At 37.4% G+C, this 25,664-nt stretch overlaps 1 protein-coding gene across 1 annotated transcript in view; it reads left to right on the plus strand.

Annotated features, from left to right (window-relative positions):
• Positions 1 to 5,182: 5,182 nt before the first annotated feature.
• Positions 5,183 to 25,664, plus strand: part of GABRG1 (gamma-aminobutyric acid type A receptor subunit gamma1) — a 90,512-nt gene continuing 70,030 nt past the window's right edge. Inside the window, exon 1 of the mRNA XM_086407694.1 lies at positions 5,183 to 6,245. Within this exon, the coding sequence (XP_086263820.1) occupies positions 6,142 to 6,245 (104 nt within the window). The 5' untranslated portion in view covers positions 5,183 to 6,141. The remainder of the gene's footprint in view (positions 6,246 to 25,664) is intronic.

Below are 25,664 nucleotides of genomic sequence, written 5' to 3' on the forward strand. Positions count from 1 at the left end.
GGGACGATCCCCTGGAAGAGGGCATGGCAACCCACTCCAGTATTCTTGCCTGGAGAATCCCCATGGATAGAGGAGCATGGCAGGCTCAATTCATAGGGTTGCAAAGAGTTGGACACGGCTGAAGTGACTTAGCACACACTCATGTGCGACTGGAAATATGCTTTGCAAATATTGAAGTATTAATGACAGGTTAGACAATACACATATCTAGAAAAAATGTGAGGTTTCTCATTTGACTACCTGGCTGGGATTGATTTGATATATGTATATATGGCCCAATAGAAATTCTTGGATTTTAAATTTGAGGGGATACACTTCAGGTTTTAAAATTATATAAATAGCTTGGGAAATAGATGAGTTTACTCAATGTGAAAGTGTGATGCAAAAAAGAAAAGAAGTTGAACTCATATTTGAGGAACTCAGAAACATTGGGGTCAGGTAGAATAAGCATGCAAAGAAGCCTAAAATAAATCAGCTAAAGGATGTAAAAAACAAACAAACCAGGAAAGCATGGTATCATGATGCCAAGTGTTTTGAGAAAGAGAATAAACTGGATCCAATGGAAATGAAATACAAGGTGAATGTGGGAAACTTCTACTGAATTTAGCAACCTGGAGCCATCAGTGTCATGGCGCAGAGGCCAGACCACAAAGCTTGGTGAGTGAATGCGTGGTGACAAAATAGAGAAGAATGGTTATTAGTGGGAGTAAGGAATAGGCATAAAAAACAGAGGAGGTAATAAGGTTAATGTAGTACATGTACAAAATTTAATGGTCTACATGGATGTATTTGGACTTCCCTTGTGGCTCAGTTGATAAATAATCTGCCTGCAATGTAGGAGACCTGGGTTCAACTTCCTGGGTTGGGAAGATACCCTGGAGAAGGGAAAGGCTGGCTACCCACTCCAGTATTCTAGCCTGGAGAATTCCATGGACTGTATAGTCCATAGGGTGGCAAAGAGTCGGACACAACTGAGTGACTTTCACTTTCACTTTTACGGACATATTTGCATACTGAGAGGAAATCAGCTAGAAAAGAAAGCATGGAAGATACGAGAAAGAATAGTGATAACCAGTGGCAAAAGGTTATTGGAAACTACAATATATAAACCAAAAAATGGGATGGATTTAGAAGCTTTAAATCCATGGCTACCTGCCACCAATGATCAGTATTTCCTCTCTTGGCTGTACTTCAGAGGCCAGGTACAGGATTAAGGAGATTGAACAGATTGACAAAGAAAGGGTATGTACTTTCAGTTTTGTGAAATTTCTGTATGCTGGCCCTCTCTTCTGTTTGATTTAAATAATAATCTTATTGCATAAATTAAAGTGCCTGAGTGTGTTAAGATTTATCATGGCAATATGTAAATGAGAAAAATAATTAATTCCCATGGTGTGATAAGAAGGAATAAGTCAAGCAACAAGCTCTGGATTTTGTCTAATTAGAGATGGGCACTTGGAACCTATGCTGTTGAAAGAGGTCCCTTAATGGCTCCAGAAATTTATAGAAGGATTAAAGCCATGCATGTGTTTATTTATTCTCTGAACACTTATTTTCATTCTATAGATATTTATCAAGTACCTACTACTTACTAGCCATTGCTTTGGACAAAAGGAGTGAGTGATGAACACAAATGAAATCTTTGACTTCATGGAGTTAAATTCTAAGGAGAGAAATGTACTGATAGAATAGATATATGATATTAAAGATAGATAAACTACAATAATATTAAATATATATATAATAACAGGTCTAGGAAGTACTAGAAATCTTTTATATGTAAAATCTAAAAACACAGAATTAATAATTTGGGTAGAAATACAGATAGCTTTGGCACATTTAGAAAAATGTGTTATGTTCTGTGATACAAATATGAAATGGTTACTTTAAGCTGTGAGAGTATTATATACATCTATAATGCAGAACCATTAAGAATAATGCCTGGTGACACAGCAAACACTCAATTAACATTAACTATTATTGGATGACAGAACTGTACCACAGACTAGCAAGTAGTGAACAATCAATAAAGACTCCCTGGAGAAAAATAACACTTAAACATTCTCGAAGAATAATGAGAGACTAGGCAGATGAAGAAGAAGGAAGGGCCCCATAAGCTGAAGGAATAGCATATGACAGGACAAAACAAACACAAAATTATGATATTGAATGATAAGTTTAGGAAGCTACAATTACAGTTTTAACTGTATAGAATTTGTGGCCATCAGAAGAAAAGTGTTATCAGTAGAACTGGACATGACTCCAATTGTCTTCTTGCTCTGGAGAAGCCAGTTTTCAGGACAATGTTGAGGGTAGGATGAGAACATCAGTGTTCTTCTGATCTTCTCCATAGTCCCCTAAGACTGAAAATTCTAGGAATACTGCTTTGTGCCAGATTCTATACCAACTGCTGGAGTAAGCAAATTATATTTGAAATCCACTCTCAACAAGTAAATGACAGTGACAAATAACATTTTTTGAGTAATCTCTATTATCCACATACTGTTCAAAGCAATCCCCTTGTGTTCATCCATTTGATCTTTAAAACAACTCAATAGACTAAAAATTCTTATCACCTTTTTATAGATGAAGAAAGCAAGGCAAGAAGTTGTAAGTCTTATTCACTACTGTATTCTTAATGTCAGGTACAGTGTCTGACATCAAAATTTATTCACAAATATTTCAATGAATATATTAACAACAGACAGGTGAATCATTTGGAAATCTAGCTTTCCTAGGGCCAGAATTGCACATTCATAATCAGGTCACTGTCTCACTAGTCATTTTGTGGGACGATTATCAGATTATATTTTTCAAACATTTTGACACATAAGAAGCTCCAGAGATTCTTGCTAAAAATTCTAATTCATTTGGTCTGGGTAGAAGCCCATGTCTTCACATTGTAAGTAGATACTCCAAACATTTTATTCTAATGTACAAATATTCATTTTAGTCTAATATTTGGATACATTTTTAAAAATTGCTGTGAAATATCAGTTTATAGTCATTACAACTAGATATGAGATTAATGAATAATGGTTATGGCTCAGCTGGTCAAAAGAAGGGCTTCCCAGGTGGCACCAGTGGTAAAGAATTTGCTTGCCAATGTAGGAGACCTGAGAGATGTAGGTTTGATCCCTGGGTTGGGAAGATCCCCTGGAGGAGGGCATGGCAACCCACTTCAGTATTCTTGCCTGGAGAATCCCATGCCTAGAGGGGGCTGTCAGGCTGCAGTCCATGCAGTTGCAAAAAGTTGGCCTTGACTAAAGCGGCTTAACATGCACATCAAAGGAAGGAGAAGGGGTATGATGATTTCAATGATAATATTAGGAAATCATCAGCTGCAAGGGAATGAGTCTACTCTTTCTATTTTTATACATAATGCAGGGCTTCTCATCTTTGGTACTATTGACTGTTTGAACGCAATAATTCTTTGCTGTGGGATGGCTCTCTTTTGCATTTTACCACGTGTGGTAGCAACTCTGGACTCTGCTCACTCAATGCCCGTAGCTCACTCCACCCTCCAAGCTGTGACAACTGAAGATGTCTCCAGACACTGATACATGTCTTATGAGGTAAAGATGCCCAGGTTTGGAAACCACGGCCTTAACGGAAGACAGAGAGTTTTGTCTAGATTCTTCCCTATAGCAGCTTCTGGCCTTCTAATCTAGACTTGTGTAAAACACCTAATCTGTTTCTCCATAAGGCTCCTCTATGACACACTATGGTTGGTTTGAGAGCACCGTTTTCCTTCTTGGCTTTTTTCAGAGCTCACACTGTGTGTCATCCCCAACTCCCACCGCACGCACACACACACACACACACACACACAACTGATTCAGTAAATCAAATGAGACAGACTGTCAGGGTCAAGACATGGCTGATATACAAAATCAGGTTCTGGAGGGCACACATCCCTTTAACATAGTTTACAGGGAGTTATAATTAACTATGACAGCAGAATAGGATCCCTTTCCCAGAAGACAAATGTTACAAAAAGGAAAAGAAAAATCAAAGGAAGAGACATAGGAATAAAAAGTCACATGACATTGTTTGAAAGAAAGGATTTAAATAAATTTGAAATATTTCAGCCCCAAATTGGCAAAAATGTGTATTTCAGAAAATACAGAAAATTTCCCAGTTTGGAAATTATTCCAGTCCTTCATCTTTTACAACAATAAACAATGTATAGTAGCCTAAGGATATATCCTTCACCTTTCCTCTCCATTAATATTTTGTAATGGCTCTCAGCATCTTTCAGTTATGCATTAGAACAATAAGAGTAAAATTTTTGATGGGAGAACTTTCAACTACCGTTGTATAAATATATGTAATATCATATTGTTAAATTGATATCATATTGATTATATGCAGAAAACTTACCTAATCTTTGAAAAATGCAAAGAGTACCTAGACAAGTATTTGTTATTCACCACATACTTCTAATAAATTCATTCCTAAGTTTGCTGGCTAACCAGAGCAGTGAATTAGTGTGTACACCCAATGAAACAGTTAAACAGCTATGCAAAGTGTGTTCTTAATTGGCCAGAAAAACAACAACAACTACTACCCAGATTCCTTTTGCAATCAACTTTTAACTGTATTCAATTCTTCTCAAAATTTATTATAATGAAACTATTGTTATTTAAATTATTTAGTATGAGGTACCTTGACTAATGTGGTTTGATGAAAGAGAATAATGCTTAGTAATTAATGGGTAGAAGAAAAATAAGGAAGTCAATACCTATATTCAGAGACGACTAAAGAGACGAGAACCAAAGAGAGAGGAGAAAAGCCCTTTTTTTTTTTCACCATCTGTTATTCTGGGCAAGAAAATATCTGTAACCTTGTTACCCCATCCAGTTCCTTTAAGTGATTTCAGAAGCTAGGGTAGCAACAGATACTTATACACATTGTTACCACTACCTTGAACTATTTGCTGGGGTGACAAATACTCTAAGGTAACTCCATGGTAAATTGCAGTTCACCCTTGAATCTGGTCAGTTCCAGGTAGTTGTGAGATGATTAAGGACACAAAGGCTCCAACCCCACGGGTTTTGCGGGAAGCAGCGATCTGGGAGGGCATAGAGGAGGAAGATGGCTGGGCAGAGCGAGCCTGCTTCCACCGCCACCACTGTCAGCCTGTACAGTTGTTCAGGCTGCCAGAGGCTTTCTAGTTGCCATAGCAACTGTTGGGCTCTGCTGCAAACTCAAAGCAGAGCCTCTGAAGTTAGGTACCAAACACTGGAGCTCAACAAACGCAAAGGGGAGAACAAGGATTACACATGTATTCGATCTACAGCTCCTAGGACTGAAATAATCTCTCTAAAATCGGATTTTTGTTTATGTTTTTGTAAAATGAGATAATTTTTGCCTGGTATTGTTCCTTAGTATCATTTGGTGCCCAGAGCGAGGAGAAGGCAAATCCTCTCACTTGTAACTGCAACGGAAGTGGGGTGGGTAGGAAACGTGATTACGAGGAATGCACCCAGCTGGCTCATTCACTCATACAGTTATATATTTCAACACCTCCCGAGAACATATTTGTGTGGGGCATTATGCCAGGTGCTGGGTCTGCAAAGAAATGAGACACCGCCCCTCGCAAAGTAACAACAGTAATTACCAAAATTAGCAGAACCTTCGCGAGCCTGGGGAAAACCAATTAGGCATGGCAAGCTCCCCACGGATCCCTCTTGGAAGACAGATTCAGAATCCAAACGCGGGAGAGGAGACTCCCGAAATAGAGTCGGTCAGGAGGGAAGGCTAGGGGAAAAGAAGGAAGCCGCCTTTCCCTAGGGAGGGAAATCTGTCAGAGCCACTCAACTGTTTCTCTGAGGCTGCCAGGGAGAAGAGGTTTGTTTTTCTTTTAGGAAGAAAAGAGCCCTTTTCCCTACTGGGCTCGATTTCTAGTAGGGGAAGCTCCGCCTCCTTGGGCTGTTGATTGGCCCAACTTTTTTTCAGCTAATTTCTACCAGCATCCTCTCGGTCTGATTGGCTCGCTTTGCTCAATTCCGCTGGGAGTCGCATCCTACCTGGTTGGGAGGTGTACAGCCTTTCCACAGTCTCCTTTCTGTACTCACCAGTCTGCAGCTGAGGTGGGAGGAAAAGTCCTGGCTGGAAAACTAAGAAAAAGCGATCCCCATGGGTTCTTGGAAAGCTCTTCTCTTCTCCCCTTTTCTTCTGTGGAATCAAAGGAGAGGGGTGAGGTTGATGTTCCTGTTACTGACCGTGCATCTGGGAAACTGGTGAGTAAATTCAAGGACTTCAAACTATTCTCTGTTATCTACCCACTCCCTCCTCGTTTCTCTTTAGAAATCATTCTGGGTTAAATAATTTGCTTTTCCCCGGGCACATTTGGGATATTTTACCATCAGTTTATTTATTTATTTTTATTAGATCTACTCATTTTCTGTTAGAATGAAATGAGCCTATGTGTGCAGCACCGAAATTAGCTCAGTTGGTTTTGACTTGAAGCGCAGTGGAAACTAGTAAAGACTCAGTTACTGGAAGTAGGGAGGGGAGGAGAAATGATTTTGTAACTGCATTTAGTGAATGAATGCCACTGATGAACTTTCTGAATGATTCTTCATTTTAAAGACAAAGTTATTTTAGAAACTTGTTACACAGCATTGGATGTATGATGCTTTTCTATACACTAATATTGCTCTTTCCCTTATCTTTTCTTTTTTGTTATTCTAAAAAAATAAACAAAGTTTTAGTCAAGAAAGATCATAAATATGGCTAAAAAAATCCATCAGGGTGGCAAGTGTGTTATATTTGTTAGAAATTAATTGTGTATAATTTATTGAGTCAGTTTTGAATGATTTTTATTTTAATTGGCTGTGTACAAGTAAATGAAAGTGTTATGTTGATGTGAATGTCCTGGAATGCATGTGTGTGCGTGTGTGTGTGTGTGTGTGTGCGCGCGCGCATGTGTATGACAGAAAAGGAAGGGGGGGGCAGTGTTTAGAACTCAAGAGTAAAATGTAATCACTATAGAGATGGAAACATGCCTTTATAACTACTTGCATCATTGCTAAAATTTATTATGATGATGATTATTTTTAGCATATAGCTAGAGTGCTTTTTTTTTTTTTTGCCACTACTGGCCTATAGAACAACTGTATTTTCTCTCCAAAAACAGAGAATAAAGTATGCTAAGTAATACGAGTCTTGCCAGAATATGTTTGACATTGTTTTTTAAATATTACGGTTTTAGTTTCCCCTTAGAAACGTAAATGTTCTGTATGGGCACAAACATACTACGTAATTAATAACTTCTTATATTTAAGTGTGTCATATTGGTTTATTTCTTTGAATCTATTATAAAATTATGAAAGATACCTTGGTAGGCCATGTATCAGTGCTCTCCTGCATCTTCATAATATTGCAAATGAATCTGTGTTCTCATAAGTAAAAACAGATTTCCCAGTGGTTTTCTAAAATAGCAACCTGTATGCTCCTTTATCACTCCAAGTGCAAGTTTCTTTTGCAACCTAATAGACAAGCTGCTTACTAAAGGGCATACTGTCTTTCTAAAGAGATGTTTGGTTTTAAATAATATATTTTCTTCTTGAGGATATTTGCATTATCAAGGTTCCAGAACTCTCTTTCAAGCTGCTCAGAAATAGAGAGTTTTGTGGTAGTGTAGACAGAGATGGACTCTGGCAGTCTGGAGACATGATTCTATGTGTCAAGAGTCCTTAATTTCTTTGAACACAGTGTCTTCATTTAGGAAATGAAGGAGAGTAGTAGATCATTTATGATTTCTTCAAGTTTTCATATACAGTATGTCCAAGATTTGAACCGAAAGAAAATAACTCAGTAGTCGTGTCATTGGCTTTTCTTAGGAGTTTTCAAGAGGGAAATTTTAATTGGGAATGTCATGTACTTTTTTTGCCATTATGGATAAGTGAGAGAGAGACAAATGTGTTAACAGCTAAAGTAGATGAATTATTTTATTATAGTACCAAACAGAATATAAATTTTTCTGGCCAGTGAATAAATACATAGTAAAAAAAAAAAATAAAGCTATATGTTGCTGTTGTAATTAGCTCTTGGGGTCTTAATGATGAGAATGTATGTATTCACTTTTCAAAGTCGCTACAGTTGTGATGAACTTTTCATCCTTTTAATATTTAGTTGAAGATAATTGATGTAGACATGTATAAACCACTTATGTTCATATTTTATTCTTGCTGTTTCCTTTTTTGAGAGACCTTCCTAAAGCTAACCACAGATGGTTCTTTCTAAGAATTTTGATGTCTGATGCCAGTTTCTAAATTAAATCTTCAAAGTCACCTATTTTGGAATTTACCAAATTGGAAGCCATTATTTTTCTGTATCTAATCAGAGATAATAGCTTGTTTCCTCATTAGTTTTCATCAAGAGTATAAAGAAGAGACATTTTATTGATTTTTATATTGCTGAATTATGAAAACCGATCCTGTTGTTGTAGCTAAAACCTGAAGTCACAGTTCCTGTGTTTTATTCTCAGTGAGGCTCTGTGGCATCTTGGCAAGTTGGTTAAAATTTCTCAAGCTTGAGTTGTCTTATTTGTAATGTTGAAAACAACCTCATTTTGATCAGACTTTGTAAAAGAATTGAAAAAGTGGTGTGAGATTTTGGCTGTTCTAAACTAATTTAGTGAGCTTTGACTAAGAAGTTATATTTTGAGAGAGCTCAAGGAAGAGAACTCATTTTTATTTTTAAAAACAATTTCTTAAATCAATAATCCTACAATATAGCAATCATTTGCCTAAATGACAATATTCAAGTATAATTGCTTTTAAAATATATTATTTTCAAATAATTTTAGTAATATATTTTGTGGAGATGATAATACATGGTTTTTCTTTAGACATTTAGATTTTTTGCTTCATTCTCTAATAAAATATGGGTGCAAACTTACAGACAAAATGACTAATAATGTTCTATAACAATTAGATATTTTAAGAAGAAATGAGAGACAAAATAATTTTGAAGCTAAAATGCAAATGCATAATTAATAAATCCCCTGTTTATAGAGTCTTTCAAGTATACTCTTCTTCCCTTTTATCCCATTATATAGTATGAGACACATTTTTGGTTAAGCAACAAAAGGAAATGTCTGATTTTTCATTTAAAAATGAAATAGACATATCTGGTGTTTTATATTTATATACAGGTGATTAAGATTTATATAAGAAAATAATAATGACGATGGGGTCCCAAACAAGAGGAGGCAAAGCAGGGTGGAAAACTGAAAAAAAAAAATCGGCTCTTGAGATATTATCAAAATATGATAAAATGACAGCCACAGGCCTCTAGAGATTAATTCACATATATGCATGATACCAACTGAGAATCCTGGACCTGATCATTAGATATAACACTAGTTTCAGCTACACCCCTTCCCACTAGGGTGATTTCAGACAAATCTTTGAGCAGAGTCCTCATTTGTGAAAAGCAGAAATGACATCTACGTTTCGAGCTTGTTTCAAGACTAAGAAAGAAAATTTGTGCAAAGTAATGTCACCTAAATTTTTAACTCAAATGACATAACAGATATTCTCAGAATCACAGTAACTCTAGAATTATTTATTCTAGTTAAAGTCAAGCTCTTTGAATTATTGTGCATTATTATTAAATATCTTAAAATGAACTGAACTATGAAACTACTTTTCATATTATTAAATCTCTTTTGAATTAGAGATACCATAAAGCCATCAGAAACGTCCCTGATGGCTGAGATGGTAAAGAATCCACCTGCATTTCAGGAGACTGGGTGGGGAAGATCCGCTGGAGAATGGAATGGCTATCCACTCCAATATTGTTGCCTGGAGAATTCAACAGACAGGAGCCTGATGGGCTACAGTTCATGGGATCACAAAGTAGGACACTACTGAGTGACTAACACTTTCACATTTTCAGTTTTAAATTATGAGAAATATCAGTCTTTCATTCAACAAATATTTACTGAATACCAGCTATGTTCTACACAGTACAACTTGCTGGTTTACAGTGGTGAATAAACTAGACATGAGTACTAAACATATGGACAGTACTTGTGTCCAGTGTTTTACATGAGTACTACTGTTATACTCACTGCTAAGGCTGAGATTTATGATATTACTCAAAGGGAAACATCTTGTAGTCAGAATAAGGAAATATACCTTAACTCCAAAGATAAACAGAGGGGTCTAAATTTTTAAGGTTCAGTTCAGTTCAGTTCAGTTGCTCAGTCATGTCTGACTATTTGCGACCCCATGAATTGCAGCACGCCAGGCCTCCCTGTCCATTACCAGCTCTCGGAGTTCACTCAAACTTATGTCCATCGAGTCAGTGATGCCATCCTGCCATCTCATCCTCTGTCATCCCCTTTTCCTCCTGCCCCCAATCCCTCCCAGCATCAGAGTCTTTTCCAATGAGTCAACTGTTTGCATGAGGTGGCCAAAGTATTGGAGTTTCATAATGCTCAAAATTCTCCAAGCCAGGCTTCAGCAATACGTGAACCGTGAACTTCCAGATGTTCAAGCTGGTTTTAGAAAAGGCAGAGGAACCAGAGATCAAATTGCCAACATCTTCTGGATCATGTAAAAAGCAAGAGAGTCCCAGAAAAACATCTATTTCTGCTTTATTGACTATGCCAAAGCCTTTGACTGTGTGGCTCACAATAAACTGGAAAATTCTGAAAGAGATGGGAACACCAGACCACCTGACCTGCCTCTTGAGAAACTGGTATGCAGGTCAGGAAGCAACAGTTAGAACTGGACATGGAACAACAGACTGGTTCCAAATAGGAAAAGGAATATGTCAAGGCTGTATATTGTTACCCTGCTTATTTTTTAAGGCTGGAGGGTACTAATAGAAAATATCACAGTCAAGGCAAGAAAATTAGAACACCATAAGATTACTCATTGACAATACCAGAAAACCATGGGGGAAATGTCTCCAAAATAAAGAGACAGTTCAACCTAGAATGTTACTTAGTGGAACTACAATCAAGCATGAAGGGAAAATAAAGATTAGATACCATTATTCTCCCAAATTTACAGATGGAAAAATCAGGGCACATCAATTTTTAGGAACTCACTAAAGATGCCAGATATCTCAGTGGTAAACAATCCTCCTGCAATGCTGGTGACATAGGATGGATCCTGTGTCTGAAAGATCCCCTGAAGGAGGAAATAGCAACCCACTCCAGTATTCTTGCTTGGAAAATCCCATGGAGAGAGAAGCCTGGCTAGCTACAGTCCATGGGTTCACAAAAGAGTTTGACACAACTACATAGCTAAATTCAGTTCAGTTCAGTTCAGTTCAGTCGCTTAGTCATGTCCAACTTTTTGCAACCCCATGGACTGCAGCACACCCTGCATCCATTCCCTGTCCAACACCAATTCCCAGAGCTTTCTCAGACTCATGTCCATCGAGTTGTTGAAGCCATCCAACCATCTCATCCTGTCATCCTCTTCTCCTGCCGCCTTCAATATTTCCCAGCATCAGAGACTTTTCCAGTGAGTCAGTTCTTTGCATCAGGTGGACAAAGGATTGGAGTTTCAGCCTCAGCATCAGTCCTTTCAATGAATATTCAGGACTGATTTCCTTTAGGATTCACTGGTTGGATCTCCTTGCAGTCTAAGGGACTCTCAAACTTCTCCAACACCACAGTTCAAAAGCATCAATTCTTCAGTGCTTAGCTTTCTTTATGGTCCATCTCTCATATCCATACATGACTACTGGAAAAACCATAGCTCTGACTAGACAGACCTTTGTTTGAAAAATAATGTCTTTGCTTTTTAATATGCTATCTAGGTTGGTCATAGTTTTTCTTCCGAGGAACAAGGGTCTTTTAATTTTGTGGCTGCAGTAACCATCTGCAGTGATTTGGGGGCCCCCCTAAATAATACAGAGTAGGCACTAAATAATACATAGAAAGAAAGTGAAAGTCACTCAGTCGTGTCTGACTCTTTGCGGCCCCATGGACTGTATAGTCCATGGAATTCTTCAGGCCAGGATACTGAAGTGGGTAGCCTATCCCTTCTCCCGGGGATCTTCTCAACCCAGGGATGAACCCAGGTCTTCCGCATTGCAGGCGGATTCTTTTTACCAATTGAGCTATCAGGGAAGCCCAAAATAATACATAGTAGAGCAGCTAAATAAACAACAGCAAAGATCATCTTGCTGATAATGCTGAATCTATGACTCAGATCCATGTGCTCTCTGCACAGAACCTGAATTTTTAATCACCTTTCCTCTAAGATTACAAATGCCATGTAAATCAAACCCATTAACATAACTGTGGATGAGGAAAGCAAGGGAGGGAGGGAAAGGATGAGGAAGGGAAAGTAGAGAAAAAGAGAGGAGCAGAGAGAAGAGAAGAGAGGGGAGGAGACACTTGAGTGTGATTGAGAGAAGCACAGTAGGTACACTATCCACTGTGTACCTGACACATAATCTAGAATATTATGTGCAGTGCTGGATTAATTATTTTAGGAAAAAAAACTTCAACAAACTGGGCTTCTTGATCTAGAAAAAAACCCCACTGGATAAAGAATTAAAAGTGAGAATTTGGAATTCAGGAAACTTGTATTGAGGCATCTTATATTCTTAAGGATGCCAGAGAAAATCATGCTTGAATTTACTAATTATAGATGTTATAAACAATCCATAACTAAGTAGTGAAAGCTATGTGAAGACAGATTTTCATCCATACAAAAGTCTTCTAACAAAGTAATGGATGCCTTATCATTAGACTTTTAGCAGAAACTTGTTAGCAGGAGATGAAATCTATGGTTTTCTTCTTTTTAAATAGCTCAGGATCTAATTCTATCGGTACTAAAATAGTTTAGCCAACTGAAGCCCCATGTTTCAGGAAAGAGTCTTAGCTATTAATTTTGTAATCGGTTATTAAACATTAGCATTCATTCAACAAATATTTACTCAGCCCTAATATTTATTAATCAGAGTCTGGGAATTGGGATACAGTGGTAAGCAAGACATAGTCTTTTAGTAGTGTTTGTATATTGTAGACAGGACATATATGTGATAGTATATGTGCTGGACAAAGAAGGCACAGCCCCACCCCCAGATCAGATCAGATCAGTCGCTCAGTCATGTCTGACTCTTTGCCACCCCATGAATTGCAGCACGCCAGGCCTCCCTGTCCATCATCAACTCCTGGAGTTCACTCAGACTTACATTCATCGAGTCAGTGATGCCTTCCAGCCATCTCATCCTCTGTTGTCCCCTTCTCCTCCTTCCCCCAATCCCTCCCAGCATCAGAGTCTTTTCCAATGAGTCAACTCTTCGCATGAGGTGGCTAAACTACTGGAGTTTCAGCTTTAGCATCCGTCCTTCCAAAGAGATCCCAGGGCTGATCTCTTTCAGAATGGACTGGTTGGATCTCCTTGCAGTCCAAGGGACTCTAAAGAGTCTTCTCCAACACCACAGTTCAAAAGCATCAATTCTTCGGCGCTCAGCCTTCTTCACAGTCCAACTCTCACATCCATACGTGACCCCAGAAAAAACCATAGCCTTGACTAGACAAACCTTTGTTGTCAAAGTAATGTCTCTGCTTTTGAATATGCTGTCTAGGTTGGTCATAACTTTCCTTCCAAGGAGTAAGCGTCTTTTAATTTCATGGCTGCAGTCACCATCTGTAGTGATTTTGGAGCCCAGAAAAATAAAGTCTGACACTGTTTCCACTGTTTCCCCATCTATTTCCCATGAAGTGGTGGGACTGGATGCCATGATCTTCAGTGGACTTAAATTCTAGTAGTTAGTGTTGAGATGGTCTGTCAATATAAAAGCAAAAACAGTAAAATACTATAACTCTTCCTCAGAATTCTAGACGAGCTATAAGGAAATATCAAGGAGACTGGTATCAGTTGCAACTCTAGGAAGAGACTAATATTCTTAGCTGTCATATGCATAAGTTCATATGACAGCGTTAGCGTTAGTAAAAAATATACATAGAGAGAGAACATTATATTCTGTGGCCAGAGATATGGCCTCACATTTTGGTGAGCCTTTTGAAGACTATATTCCCAGGATATTATTTACTTTGATCATTTAATGTGTTTCATTAAAATGGCAATGCTTCCCTGACAGGTCAGTTGATAAAGAATCCTCCTGTACTGCAGGAGACCCTGGTTCAATTCCTGGGTGGGGAAGATCTGCTGGAGAAGGGAAAGGCTACCCACTCTAGTATTCTTGGGCTTCCCTTATGGCTCAGCTGGTAAAGAATCTGCCCACAATGCAGGAGACCTGGGTTCTATCCCTGGGTAGGGAAGGTACCCTGGAGAGGAGAAGGGCTACCCACTCCAGTATTCTGGCCTAAAAAATTCCATGGACTGTATAGTCCATGGGGTCACAAACAGTCGGACACAACTGAGTGACTTTCACTTTCTAACATTCTGTTAAAATCTATATAATTTAGTTAAATAGTAAATTTCTGAACTGTAGGAATCCTTTTCTCCTAAATACAATCCATTTGGAGATTTAACATTTCTCCTTACTTTTAGACAAATATTTTGAGTAACACAGGGATATAGAAAGAAAGTTAACATAGACCCTGAACTTCAACCTGTAGGTGGATGGGCATATCAGAAGGCTTATGATTAGAAAATTAGGTTTAATATAAAATTTTAACATTGTTATGATCAGGGTATGATTTGGTTCGCTACTTAACTATAAGACAATAGGGTTCTGGAAAACAAGTTAATCTTTGGGTATGTTACTAGGACCATGATTCGTGCTTGCAGAATTTGAGAACTGCTTTAATAAAGGCACGTCATTCACCTCTCAGTCATCTTGCTATTGCTGCTGCTAAGTCGCTTCAGTTGTGTCCGATTCTGTGCAACCCCATAGATGGCAGCCCACCAGGCTCCCCTGTCCCTGGGATTCTCCAGGAAGAATGCTGGAGTGGGTTGCCATTTCCTTCTCCAATGCATGGAAGTGAAAAGTGAAAGTGAAGTCGCTCAGTTGTGTCTGACTCTTAGCAACCCCATGGACTGCAGCCTACCAGGCTCCTCCGTCCGTGGGATTTTCCAGGCAAGAGTACTGGAGTGGGGTGCCATTGCCTTCTCCATCAGTCATCCTAGATGTGTATAACTATCAGAATAATTTTCCAACACATGTAGTAGAGGGTTTTGAGCAAGGATTACTTTTCTACTAAAGAGTCATATTGACTGAAACAAGGTAGCTCTATTGGTTAGATTAAGTTTTAATCAGACATCTGTGTTCTTTAAACTGATTTCTTACTCTGTGCAGGTGACTTATGAGTGTACATTTGTTCCTGTCATTTCCTTAGTAACAATTCTTTCTGAAAACCTTCAGATTGTCATAACTGTAGTTGTTGAAAGTGTTTTGTTGTTTCTGTTCTACTCATTTGTATTCTCTCCCTTTTAAAGTGAAAGTTCTGAGAAGATACTTATGTCAGTGAAAATATTTTACCTCTTACTTTACGATCTCAAGACTTAGGAAAAAGTATACCTTTTTGCATTCAGAAGAAAAATTCCCACTTATTTCTTCCATTTAAAGATCTTTTCATATCTTTTATAATTTAATAACCCTCAATATTATGCCTCAATTTTGCAAAAATTTTAGCAGTCTTATATAATTTATCTGAGCATCAAAGACTTAGAGAATGTGAATGTCATGAAGAGTTATATTGTTTCTAAGTCTAATTTATGTTGTGTTGTGTTCTATGAATATAAAATGAAATAATGAAAAATTTGGTGTTCATTTTAATATACTTTCAATCCAGCAGTAATTTTTTAATAGAAGAAAATTATGGTTTATTTCCCTTCCTCAAAAAAATATTCACTTGGAAATAGGCTCAAAAAACATTTATAATCCCCCCTAAATATTATTCTTTGGAATCATGGTTCACAATTTTATAAACTCTGTTTCAAGAAAATAGAATTGGTGTGTCAAACAAAGCAAATAAAAAATCCAAAAACTTGCATAAAACATTGTTTTATTATTAGTATTTTTGGATCAATCACTAAACCATGAGAATTTCATAACTATGAGCAAAGATGTTAAGAAAAAATAAGCCGCTTTATTTTGTAATTTTCTCTTTTTGTTTTCTTTCTAAATATATGTCACTATACTAATTAATTTTTTAAAAATATATTCTGATATGAGTCTTTCCCTTTTCTTATTAACTATTATAACTCTACATTCCTATATCTAGTCTAATCAGATCAAATTATGTTCTACCAGATTTAGGAATTTGTTATACTCTTTTTTGAAACTAAGAATGAAGCACTGTGTGCCCAAGCAGTCTCTATGGTCATTAATTTCTTAACCTTAATGTAGTTTGACAGATTCTATGTATCCTACTTTATCAAGAAAGTCACATAAAGTTCACAGTGGATGAAGATATCATATTTTATTTTTTCTTCTAGACTAATATTCCACATCTCAAATTGTAGAATCACTAATATTTAATCCAATTTCTATTCTATTCTGTGGACATAAAATATTTTAAGTTTTTTACCACAAATAATTAGAATTTATTTTTCTTTATTTTCTTAAATAATTTAAATAATCTCTTAGTGATATACATATATGTTGTTGCTGCTGCTAAGTCGCTTCAGTCGTGTCTGACTCTGTGCAACCCCATAGACAGCAGCCCACCAGGCTCCTCTGTCCCTGGGATTCTCCAGGCAAGAATACTGGAGTGGGTTGCCATTTCCTTCTCCTATATGTTATTGAAGTACATGGAAAAAATAAAACTTTTTTCCCTAGTGTCATAATGTTTTTGACCATGTAATGTTAATAATAATAGAATAATACTTATTACGTTTCTACTTCTCAAAATTACTTAGCCATTTAAAGCCTATGCCTCCAGATTTTTCTGAAAGTTTAAACAAGTATGTGTATACACATTTGTGTGTACATTTTTTTTACAAATGAAATCTAACACTTGTTTTTGTCACACAACTAATATCAAAGATATTTTTCTAGATTTATATATATACTTAGTAGTTGTTGTTGTTGTTCAGAAGCCCAGTCATTCTGAATTTTTGCAGCCCCATGGATTTCAGCATGCCAGACCTCCCTGTCCCTCACCATCTCCCAAAATTTGCCCAAATTCATGCCCATTGCATCGGTGATTCCATCCAGCCATCTCATCCTCTGATACTGTCTTCTCTGTCTGTCCTCAGTCTTTCCCAGCATCAGGAACTTTCCCAATTGGTCAGCTGTTTGCATCAGATGACCAAAATACTGGAATTTCGTCTTCAGCATCAGTCCTTCCAATGAGTATTCAGGGTTGATTTCCCTTAAGATTGACTGATTTGATCTCCTTGCTGTCAAAGGGACTCTCAAGAGTCTTCTCCAGCACCATAGTTCAAAGGCATCAATTTTTCATTGCTCTGCCTTCTTTACTGTCCAGCTTTCACAACCATACATGACCACTGGGAAGACTATAGCCTTGACTACAGTCTTTGTCGGCAGAGTAATGTCTCTGCTTTTCAACACACTGTCTAGGTTTGTCATAGCTTTCCTGTCAAGAAGAAAATGTCTTCTGATTTAATGGCTGCAGTCACAATTCACAGTGATTTTAGAGCCCAGGAAGAAGAAATCTGTCACTACTTCCACCTTTTCCCCCTCTATTTGCCATGAAATAAGAGACACTTGCTCCTTGGAAGGAAAGTTATGACCAACCTAGATAGCATATTCAAAAGCAGAGACATTACTTTGCCAACAAAGTCTGTCTAGTCAAGGCTATGGTTTTTCCAGTGGCCATGTATGGATGTGAGAGTTGGACTGTGAAGAAAGCTGAGCGCTGAAGAATTGATGCTTTTAAATTGTGGTGTTGGAGAAGACTCTTGAGAGTCCCTTGGACTGCAAGGAGATCCAACCAGTCCATTCTGAAGGAGATCAGCCCTGGGATTTCTTTGGAAGGACTGATGCTAAAGCTGAAACTCCAGTACTTTGGCCACCTCATGCAAAGAGTTGACTCATTGGAAAAGACTCTGATGCTGGGATGGATTGGGGGAAGGAGAAGAAGGGGATGACAGAGGATGAGATGGCTGGATGGCATCACTGACTCCATGGACGTGAGTCTGAGTGAACTCCGGGAGTTGGTGATGGACAGGGAGGCCTGTTGTGCTGTGATTCCTGTGGTTGCAAAGAGTCGGATACAACTGAGCGACTGAACTGAACTGACTGAAGTGAATCACAGCCAGATGCTGTGATCTTAGTTTTTTTAATATTTAGTTTTAAGCTGGCTTTTTTGCTCTCATCCTTCACCTTTATCAAGAGGCTTTTTAGTTCCTTTTCACTGTTTACGGACTAACTGAATAAATTATGATACTTCTGTAACATAGAATACCACATCATCATTAAAATGAGGGACTATGTATCTCAGTTCAGTTCAGTTGCTCAGTCGTGTCCCAACTTTTTGCGACCCTGTGGACTGCAGCACCCCAGCTTTCCTGTCCAGCACCAACTCCTAGAGCTTCCTCAAACTCATGTCCATTGAGTTGGTGATGCCATCCAACCATCTCATCCTTTGTCATCCCCTTCTCCTCCTGCCTTCAATCTTTCCCAGCTTCAGAGTCTTTTCCAATGAATCACTTCTTTGCATCAGGTGGCCAAAGTGCTGGAGTTTCAGCTTCACCATCAATCCTTCCAATGACTATTTAGGACTGATTTCTTTTAGGATTGACTAGTTTGGTCTCTTTCAGTCCAAGAGACTCTCAAGAGTCTTCTCCAACACCACAGTTCAAAAGCATCAATTCTTTGGTGCTCAGCTTTCTTTACGGTCCAACTCTCACATCCATACATGACCACTGGAAAAACCATAGCTTTGACTGTACAGACCTTTGTTGGCAGAGTAATGTCTCTGCTTTTGAATATGCTGTCTAGGTTGGTCATAGTTTTTCTTCCAGGGAACGTGGCTTTTTTATCACTGTGTTCATACATACACATGTGCTTGCATGTGTGTTGTCACTTTAGTCATGTTTGACTCCGTGCATCCAACTCTATGCACTATTGCCTGCACAGGCTCCTCTGTCCATGGGATTCTCGTGTTTTAATTTTATTACTTCATCAGTGTTTCCAAGTTACCCAATTTGTTCTTAAGAGTAGTTTATTCTACTTATGGCATCATCAACTCAATGGACCTGAGTTTGAGGAAACTCCAGGAGATAGTGAAGGATGGGGAAACCTGGTGTGCTTCAGTCCATGTGGTCACAAAGAGTCAAACATGACTGAGTGACTGAACAGAAATGGTTATAAAAATGCCATTTATCTATATTATTGCTAGTACTGAATATACTAGTACCAAAACTTTTAATGTTTTGCCAGTGTTATGGCTAAAATTTGCCATGCTTTAAACTTATTTTCCCTTGCTACCAGTAAATATTAGCGTAATTTCATATATTTATTAGTCTTCTCTTCCCTCTGAAATTCCTGTACAAGTTATGTTGTAAATATCTTTGTTTTTATCATTCATCTCTAGTTTTTGTCTGAATTCTGTCTAATGTCCTCCATAATTTATTTTTTTTTTTGTCAGTTTTTTTATTCTCCTGGTTTGACAACATGTTGTGTAGAAAGAACTCCTTACCCCAAAAAGTTAGAAAATAAATATTTTTGATATTTTCTTTAATTGTTTTATACTTTATTATATTTTGATATTTAGTATGCATGCTGAGTCACTTCAGTTGCTTCTGACTCTTTGCGACCCTATGGACTATAGCCCTCCAGGCCCCTCTGTCTATGGGATTTCCCAGGCAAGAATACTGGAATGGGTGGCCATTTCCTTCTACAGGGATCTTCCAGATCCAGGGATCTAACCACATCTCTTGTTTCTCCTGCATTGGCAGGTGGGTTCTTTACCACTAGCCCCACCTGGGTATATTAGTAATTTATTATGTAAGTAGTAATTTATTTTTTCTAAATGTTTTAACAGGCATTTACTGAATTATTCATGCTCTCATTTCTAAGCTGACTAGTCACATTTATCATACACAGAATTTCTGGACATTTGGTATATCACTTTGAATGTTTGATTTCGTTCTCACTGATTTCTTTATGTATTACCACAATATGGTTTTAATTACAGTACCTTTACTATTTTTCTCTTTATTCTGGCAAGGCAAATTTCATCTCACAATCTATTTTTCAAAAATTTCTTGTAATTCTCATATTGAGGATTAATTACAGTATAATGATTTTAACATTTTACATAGGAAGCTTTCTTTTTGTTAATTTATTTTTAATTGAAGGCTAATTGCTTTATAATATTGGTTTAGTTTCTGCAATACATCAACAAAATTTTTAAAATATAGATTTCTTAGATTTATAAACTATTTTGAGAATTATATATTAATATGACTGTTTTATAGCCAAAATATTTGCCTTGCATTTATTTTTTCTATTCTTATATGCTTCAATTAGTTTTTTAGTTTCCTCACATAAGATGTACACCTTTCTTGCTATATTTTTTATAATTATTTTTTAGATTGTATTGAATTGTTTTTTCTGAACTTTATGATAGATTAGTACTAGGATGAGAAAGCTACTGTGTTTTTAAAATTAATTTTATATTAGGTAAAAATTACAATAATGTATGCAGGTCAAGAAGCAACAGTTAGAACTGGACATGGAACCACAGACTGTTTCCAAATCAGGAAATGAGTACACCAGGTTGTATATTGTCACCCTGCTTATTTAACATATATGCAGAGTGCATCATGTGAAATGCTGGCCTGGAAAAAGCACAAGCTGGAATCAAGATTTCTGGGAGAAATATCAATAACCTCAAATATGCAGATGACACCCTTATGGCAAGAAGCAAAGAAGAACTAAAGAGCCTCTTGATGAAAGTGAAAAAGGAGAGTGAAAAGGTTGGCTTAAAACTCAAAATTCAGAAAACTAAGATCATGGCATCCAGTCCCATCACTTCATGGCAAATAGATGGGGAAACAGTGGAAACAGTGACAGACTTTATTTTGGGGGGCTCCAAAATCACTGCAAAATGACTGCAGCCATGAAATTAAAAAATGCTTGCTCCATGGAAGTGAAGCTATGACCAACCTAGACAGCATATTAAAAAGCAGAGACATTTTTCATTGCTTTACCAACAAAGGTCCGTCTAGTCAAATGTATGGTTTTTCCAGTAGTCATGTATGGATGTGAGAGGTGGACTCTAAAGAAAGCTGAGCACCAAAGAATTAATGCTTTTGAACTGTGGTGTTGGAGAAGACTCTTGAGAGTCCCTTGGACTGCAAGGAGATCCTCCCAGTCCATCCTAAAGGAAATCAGTCCTGAATATTTATTGGAAGGACTGATGCTGAACCTGAAACTCCAATACTTTGGACACCTGATGCAAAGAACCGACTCATTGGAAAAGACCCTGATGCTGGGAAAGATTGAAGGCAGGCGGAGAAGGGGACAACAGAGGATGAGATCGTTGAATGGCATCACCGACATGGTAGACATGAGTTTGAGTAAGCTCCGGGAGTTGGTAATGGACTGGGAAGCCTGGTGTGCTGCAGTCCATGGGGTTGCAAAGTTTCGGACATGACTGAGTGACTGTACTGAACTGAACAATAATGAATTCTCTGATTAAGGCCAATATTTACAGTTCTTAGTTATTTATTTTCTTTATTCACTATAATTTTACCTATGAACATCAAGATGATTTCTAATATTCTTTACATTATTATTCATTTATTTAGTTAATTTTTTTTTATTGTGTACATTATATGTCAGGCTAAGCAACAATGTTTTCATATTGAAAAGCTTAGCCCCGGCTTTCAAGGAGCTTATAGAGCACCATAAACAAATAACGTAGTTGAATAAGATGCAGTGTGATTAATTTATGGTAGAGTTAAGCACTGAATAGGCTGAAAGCACAGGGTGGAATACACTTACTTAATACTCTAGGCATGCTTCCCTTCTACCTCTTCAGATTTCCAAAGCATTCCTCTCTAGTGCCTTAAGTGATGGGTCCCAAATTCGTTTGTGCTTATTAGATAATCACAGAATTGAGTGGACTGTCATTTCACCTCTGAAGGTTCAGATCTGTAACATTGTTATCTATCACTCTTACTTATTTTGCTTCCCTACCAACATTTAGGAACAATGAAAATGAGTCAGCATCACTACCCTAAAAAGAACTCTATACTAAAGAAATGTGATGAGAATATAAAGGCAAAAAGAAGAAAAATAATTGAATTTTTAAAATTTTATTTTTTCTGACTTTTAAATTAAGATCGGCGCCTATAAATACTCTTTAAAAGTTAGCTCCTGTAAGCTTTGACTTTAAGATATAGTCTACTTAGAAGCATTAGAACATTATATTTCTTCCCTGGAATCTGTCAGTTGACTTATGGAAATGTATCTGATGTTTATAAAAAAGCACTAATTTGTCATGAGCTCAGTTTACCGATGAGGCCTGGCTTTTGAGTTTCATCTGCACTGTCTTAACAGATTAATGGAAGGGTCTTCCCCAGGTGTCAGAACAAGGATACCTGCATTGAAGTCAACTTTATATGAACTATATCCAGGGTGGCTATACAATTTATAATTGAAATTAGGCTTTCTGTGAGTAAAAGAGGGTACTATTTATAATTATTCTAGGACAACAGGTATAAATCAAGATTGTCCTGGGCAAATCTTGATGAATGTTTACCCTATTTATGAAAAATTATATTGATTGATTGACTTGTTTTTTATATATATATATATTTCTAGCTGTAGAGATGAACTCTTTCATGATTATATGCATTAGCATATATTGTCTATACTTAACTTATCTCTTAGTTATCATAAGTTTAAACTTTTACTTATTGTATTAGGAAGAGTAATATACTCATTAAAGTATTTTTACATCGAATCATTTACTATATATTTACTATAATCAGACTTGTAAATGTATTAAAATAGCTTAGTAAGACATAAATACAGACTGATTCTTTACCAACTGAGCGACAGGGAAGCCCAAAAATACTGGAGTGGGTAGCCTATTCCTTCTCAGTGGATCTTCCCAATCCAGGAATCAAAACAGGGTCTCCTGCATTGCAGGTGGATTCTTTACCAACTGAGCTGTCAGGGAAGCCCAATATTGATGCAGGTGACTCAAAAAACTTCCTTTAGTAACTGATCACAAGGGTCAATTAAGGAATGTGAGAAGCAAAAGCCTCAGAGAAGCAGATGCCAAGATGGGATTAGACATGTAAGAGATTTTTGAGAGAAATGCCCAGCAGGGTAAAGGAGAGGAAGTAGAAATAAGCAGAGAGAGCCTTCAGATAATAATGGAGATCTGACCCCTATGAAAGTATAGGGCAAAGAAGATGTTTGATTCAAAAGAGTCTCAGAATAGAGTGCCCTCTCAACAAAGGCAGTCAGCCTTCTGGATTCATCCAGCCAAAGTTGCCCTGTAGAGAGGTCCCTCGTCCTGCAGGAATGGGTCTGTACTACCATTGCCACTGCTGCTGCTAAGTCGCTTTAGTCGTGTTCGACTCTATGCGACCCCATAGACGGCAGCCCATCAGGCTCCCCCATCCCTGGGATTCTCCAGGCAAGAACACTGGAATGGGTTGCCATTTCCTTCTCCAATGCATGAAAGTGAAAAGTGAGAGTGAAGTTGCTCAGTCATGTCCAACTCTTCGTAACCCTATGGACTGCAGTCCACCAGGCTCTTCTGTCCATGGGATTTTCCAGGCAAGAGTACTGGAGTGGGGTGCCATTACCTTCTCCAACCATTGCCACAGTGTGGAGTTATTGCCTGAAAGCTGCCCGGGGGAGCTTGGATCTGGTGCAGACACAGTGCTGGTCCAGAGAACTGGCACCTGGGCTGTCAGTAAACCATACTCCCATCCCAGGAAAGCCGAGTGGCAACATTTTAGGGCTGCCACATTCATTTTCCTGGCAGAGTATAAAGCTCTACTTCTCTCCATAAAAGCCTCTATTTAATTATTTAATTTTTATGATTAGAAATTTATCTCAGGGCATTATCTGGTGTATAGGAAGAGGCAGTTCATTTTTAGGTAGGTATTAATGTCAAATGAACTGCTTTTCTTGTATTTATATTACAAAATTATAGCAGCATACTATTAATATACAGAAAAAATTAAATTTTCTATAGCTCCATGAGTGTAGAATACTTAATATATTCATTATGCTACTTTCTTGTTAAATATTCTAGCTATTTTATACCTAGGGTTTGATAAAAGCAAATTATTATGTGTTACTTTGTATATAACATTCAATTATGAAAATAATTTAATATTTTTACAAGACACTTCACAATCACCAATTGAATGGATAAATCCATTAGATGCTATAGGCATATAATAATTTACTTAAACATGATCTTACTGTTTAAAGTTTGTGCTACTATACATAACACTGTGATAAGCATCTTTGTATATAATGGTTTTCTGTATTGTTTGAATGTGCTGTGCTGTGATTGGTTGCTCAGTCATGTCTGACTCTTTGAGACACCACGGACTGTAACCTCCCAAGCTCCTCTGTCCATGGGGATTCTCCAGGCAAGAACACTGCAGTGGGTTGCCATGCTCTCCTCCAGGGGATCTTCTTGACCCAGGGACTGAACCTAGATCTCTTGCGTTACATTTGGATTTTTACTGTCTGAGCCACAGGGAAGCCCAAGAATACTGCAGTGCATTGCAGGCAGATTCTCTACCAGCTGAGCTACCACAGAAGCCCTATTGTTTGAATAATTATCTCCTTTAATAGAAAATAATGTCATTTAGGGGTTTCCCTAGTGGAACAGTGATAAAGAATCTTCCTGCCAGTGTGGGAGACTCGGGTTTGATCCCTGGGTTGGGAAGATCCCCTGGAGGAGGAAATGGCAACCCACTCTGGTATTCTCGCCTTGAAAATCTCACGGACAGAGGAGCCTGGTGGGCTACAGTCCATGGGGTTCCAAAAAATCAGACACGACTTAGTGACTAAACAATAACAAGAAGATCATTTAGATCAGGAATACAGTTTTTTTTTTTCTTTTTTTAGGAATACAGTTTTATTTGTCTTTATGTTTTCTGTAGTTAACATGTTTGTAGCACTTGTTATTTCTGCTATAAATGAATGAAAGCATTGGATTGAAGATTAAGCATACCTGTTAGAAAATCTTTTTCATTAGAGAGAGCGTGTGTGATTCTTTGAAATTATCATTCTAACTTCTCAGAACTCAAGGCAGAGACTAAGCATCCTACACATGCACAATCCAAATGCACTTGCTAACTATTTACCACAAGTGTTGTGTTCTTATCAATTAGAAGACTCAAAATTCAACCACACTGGATTGTTTAATGATAGGATACCATGGAAACTTCAAAGAGAAAATGAGCCTTCAAACTACATCAATCTTGTTTCAAATTCTGCCTCTATTGTTTAATAGTGTGGGTCCTGAAAATTCTGTATATCTATTTTTTCTCATTTGTAAAATAGGAATAGTAATATTTATTTAATAGGGCTACTCTGTGTTAAATAACATAACTTAATATGGAAGAAACCTTACACACAGTTCTGAAAACATAATAGGAACTTAATGGTGCATTACTGGCCCTCAACAGTTGTTAATAAAAATGAAAACATCACTCATTAAAATAAACAAATTATAAAATTATATACTGAGGAGTCTATGTATTTCCAGTAATTATAAAATTATATTTATTCACATTATTTAAAAGAAG

Source organism: Bos grunniens, chromosome 6 (genome assembly GCF_055505025.1).
Source record: "Bos grunniens cultivar Pamir isolate PY7600 chromosome 6, Bosgru_T2T1.0, whole genome shotgun sequence".
Lineage (NCBI taxonomy): Eukaryota > Metazoa > Chordata > Mammalia > Artiodactyla > Bovidae > Bos > Bos grunniens.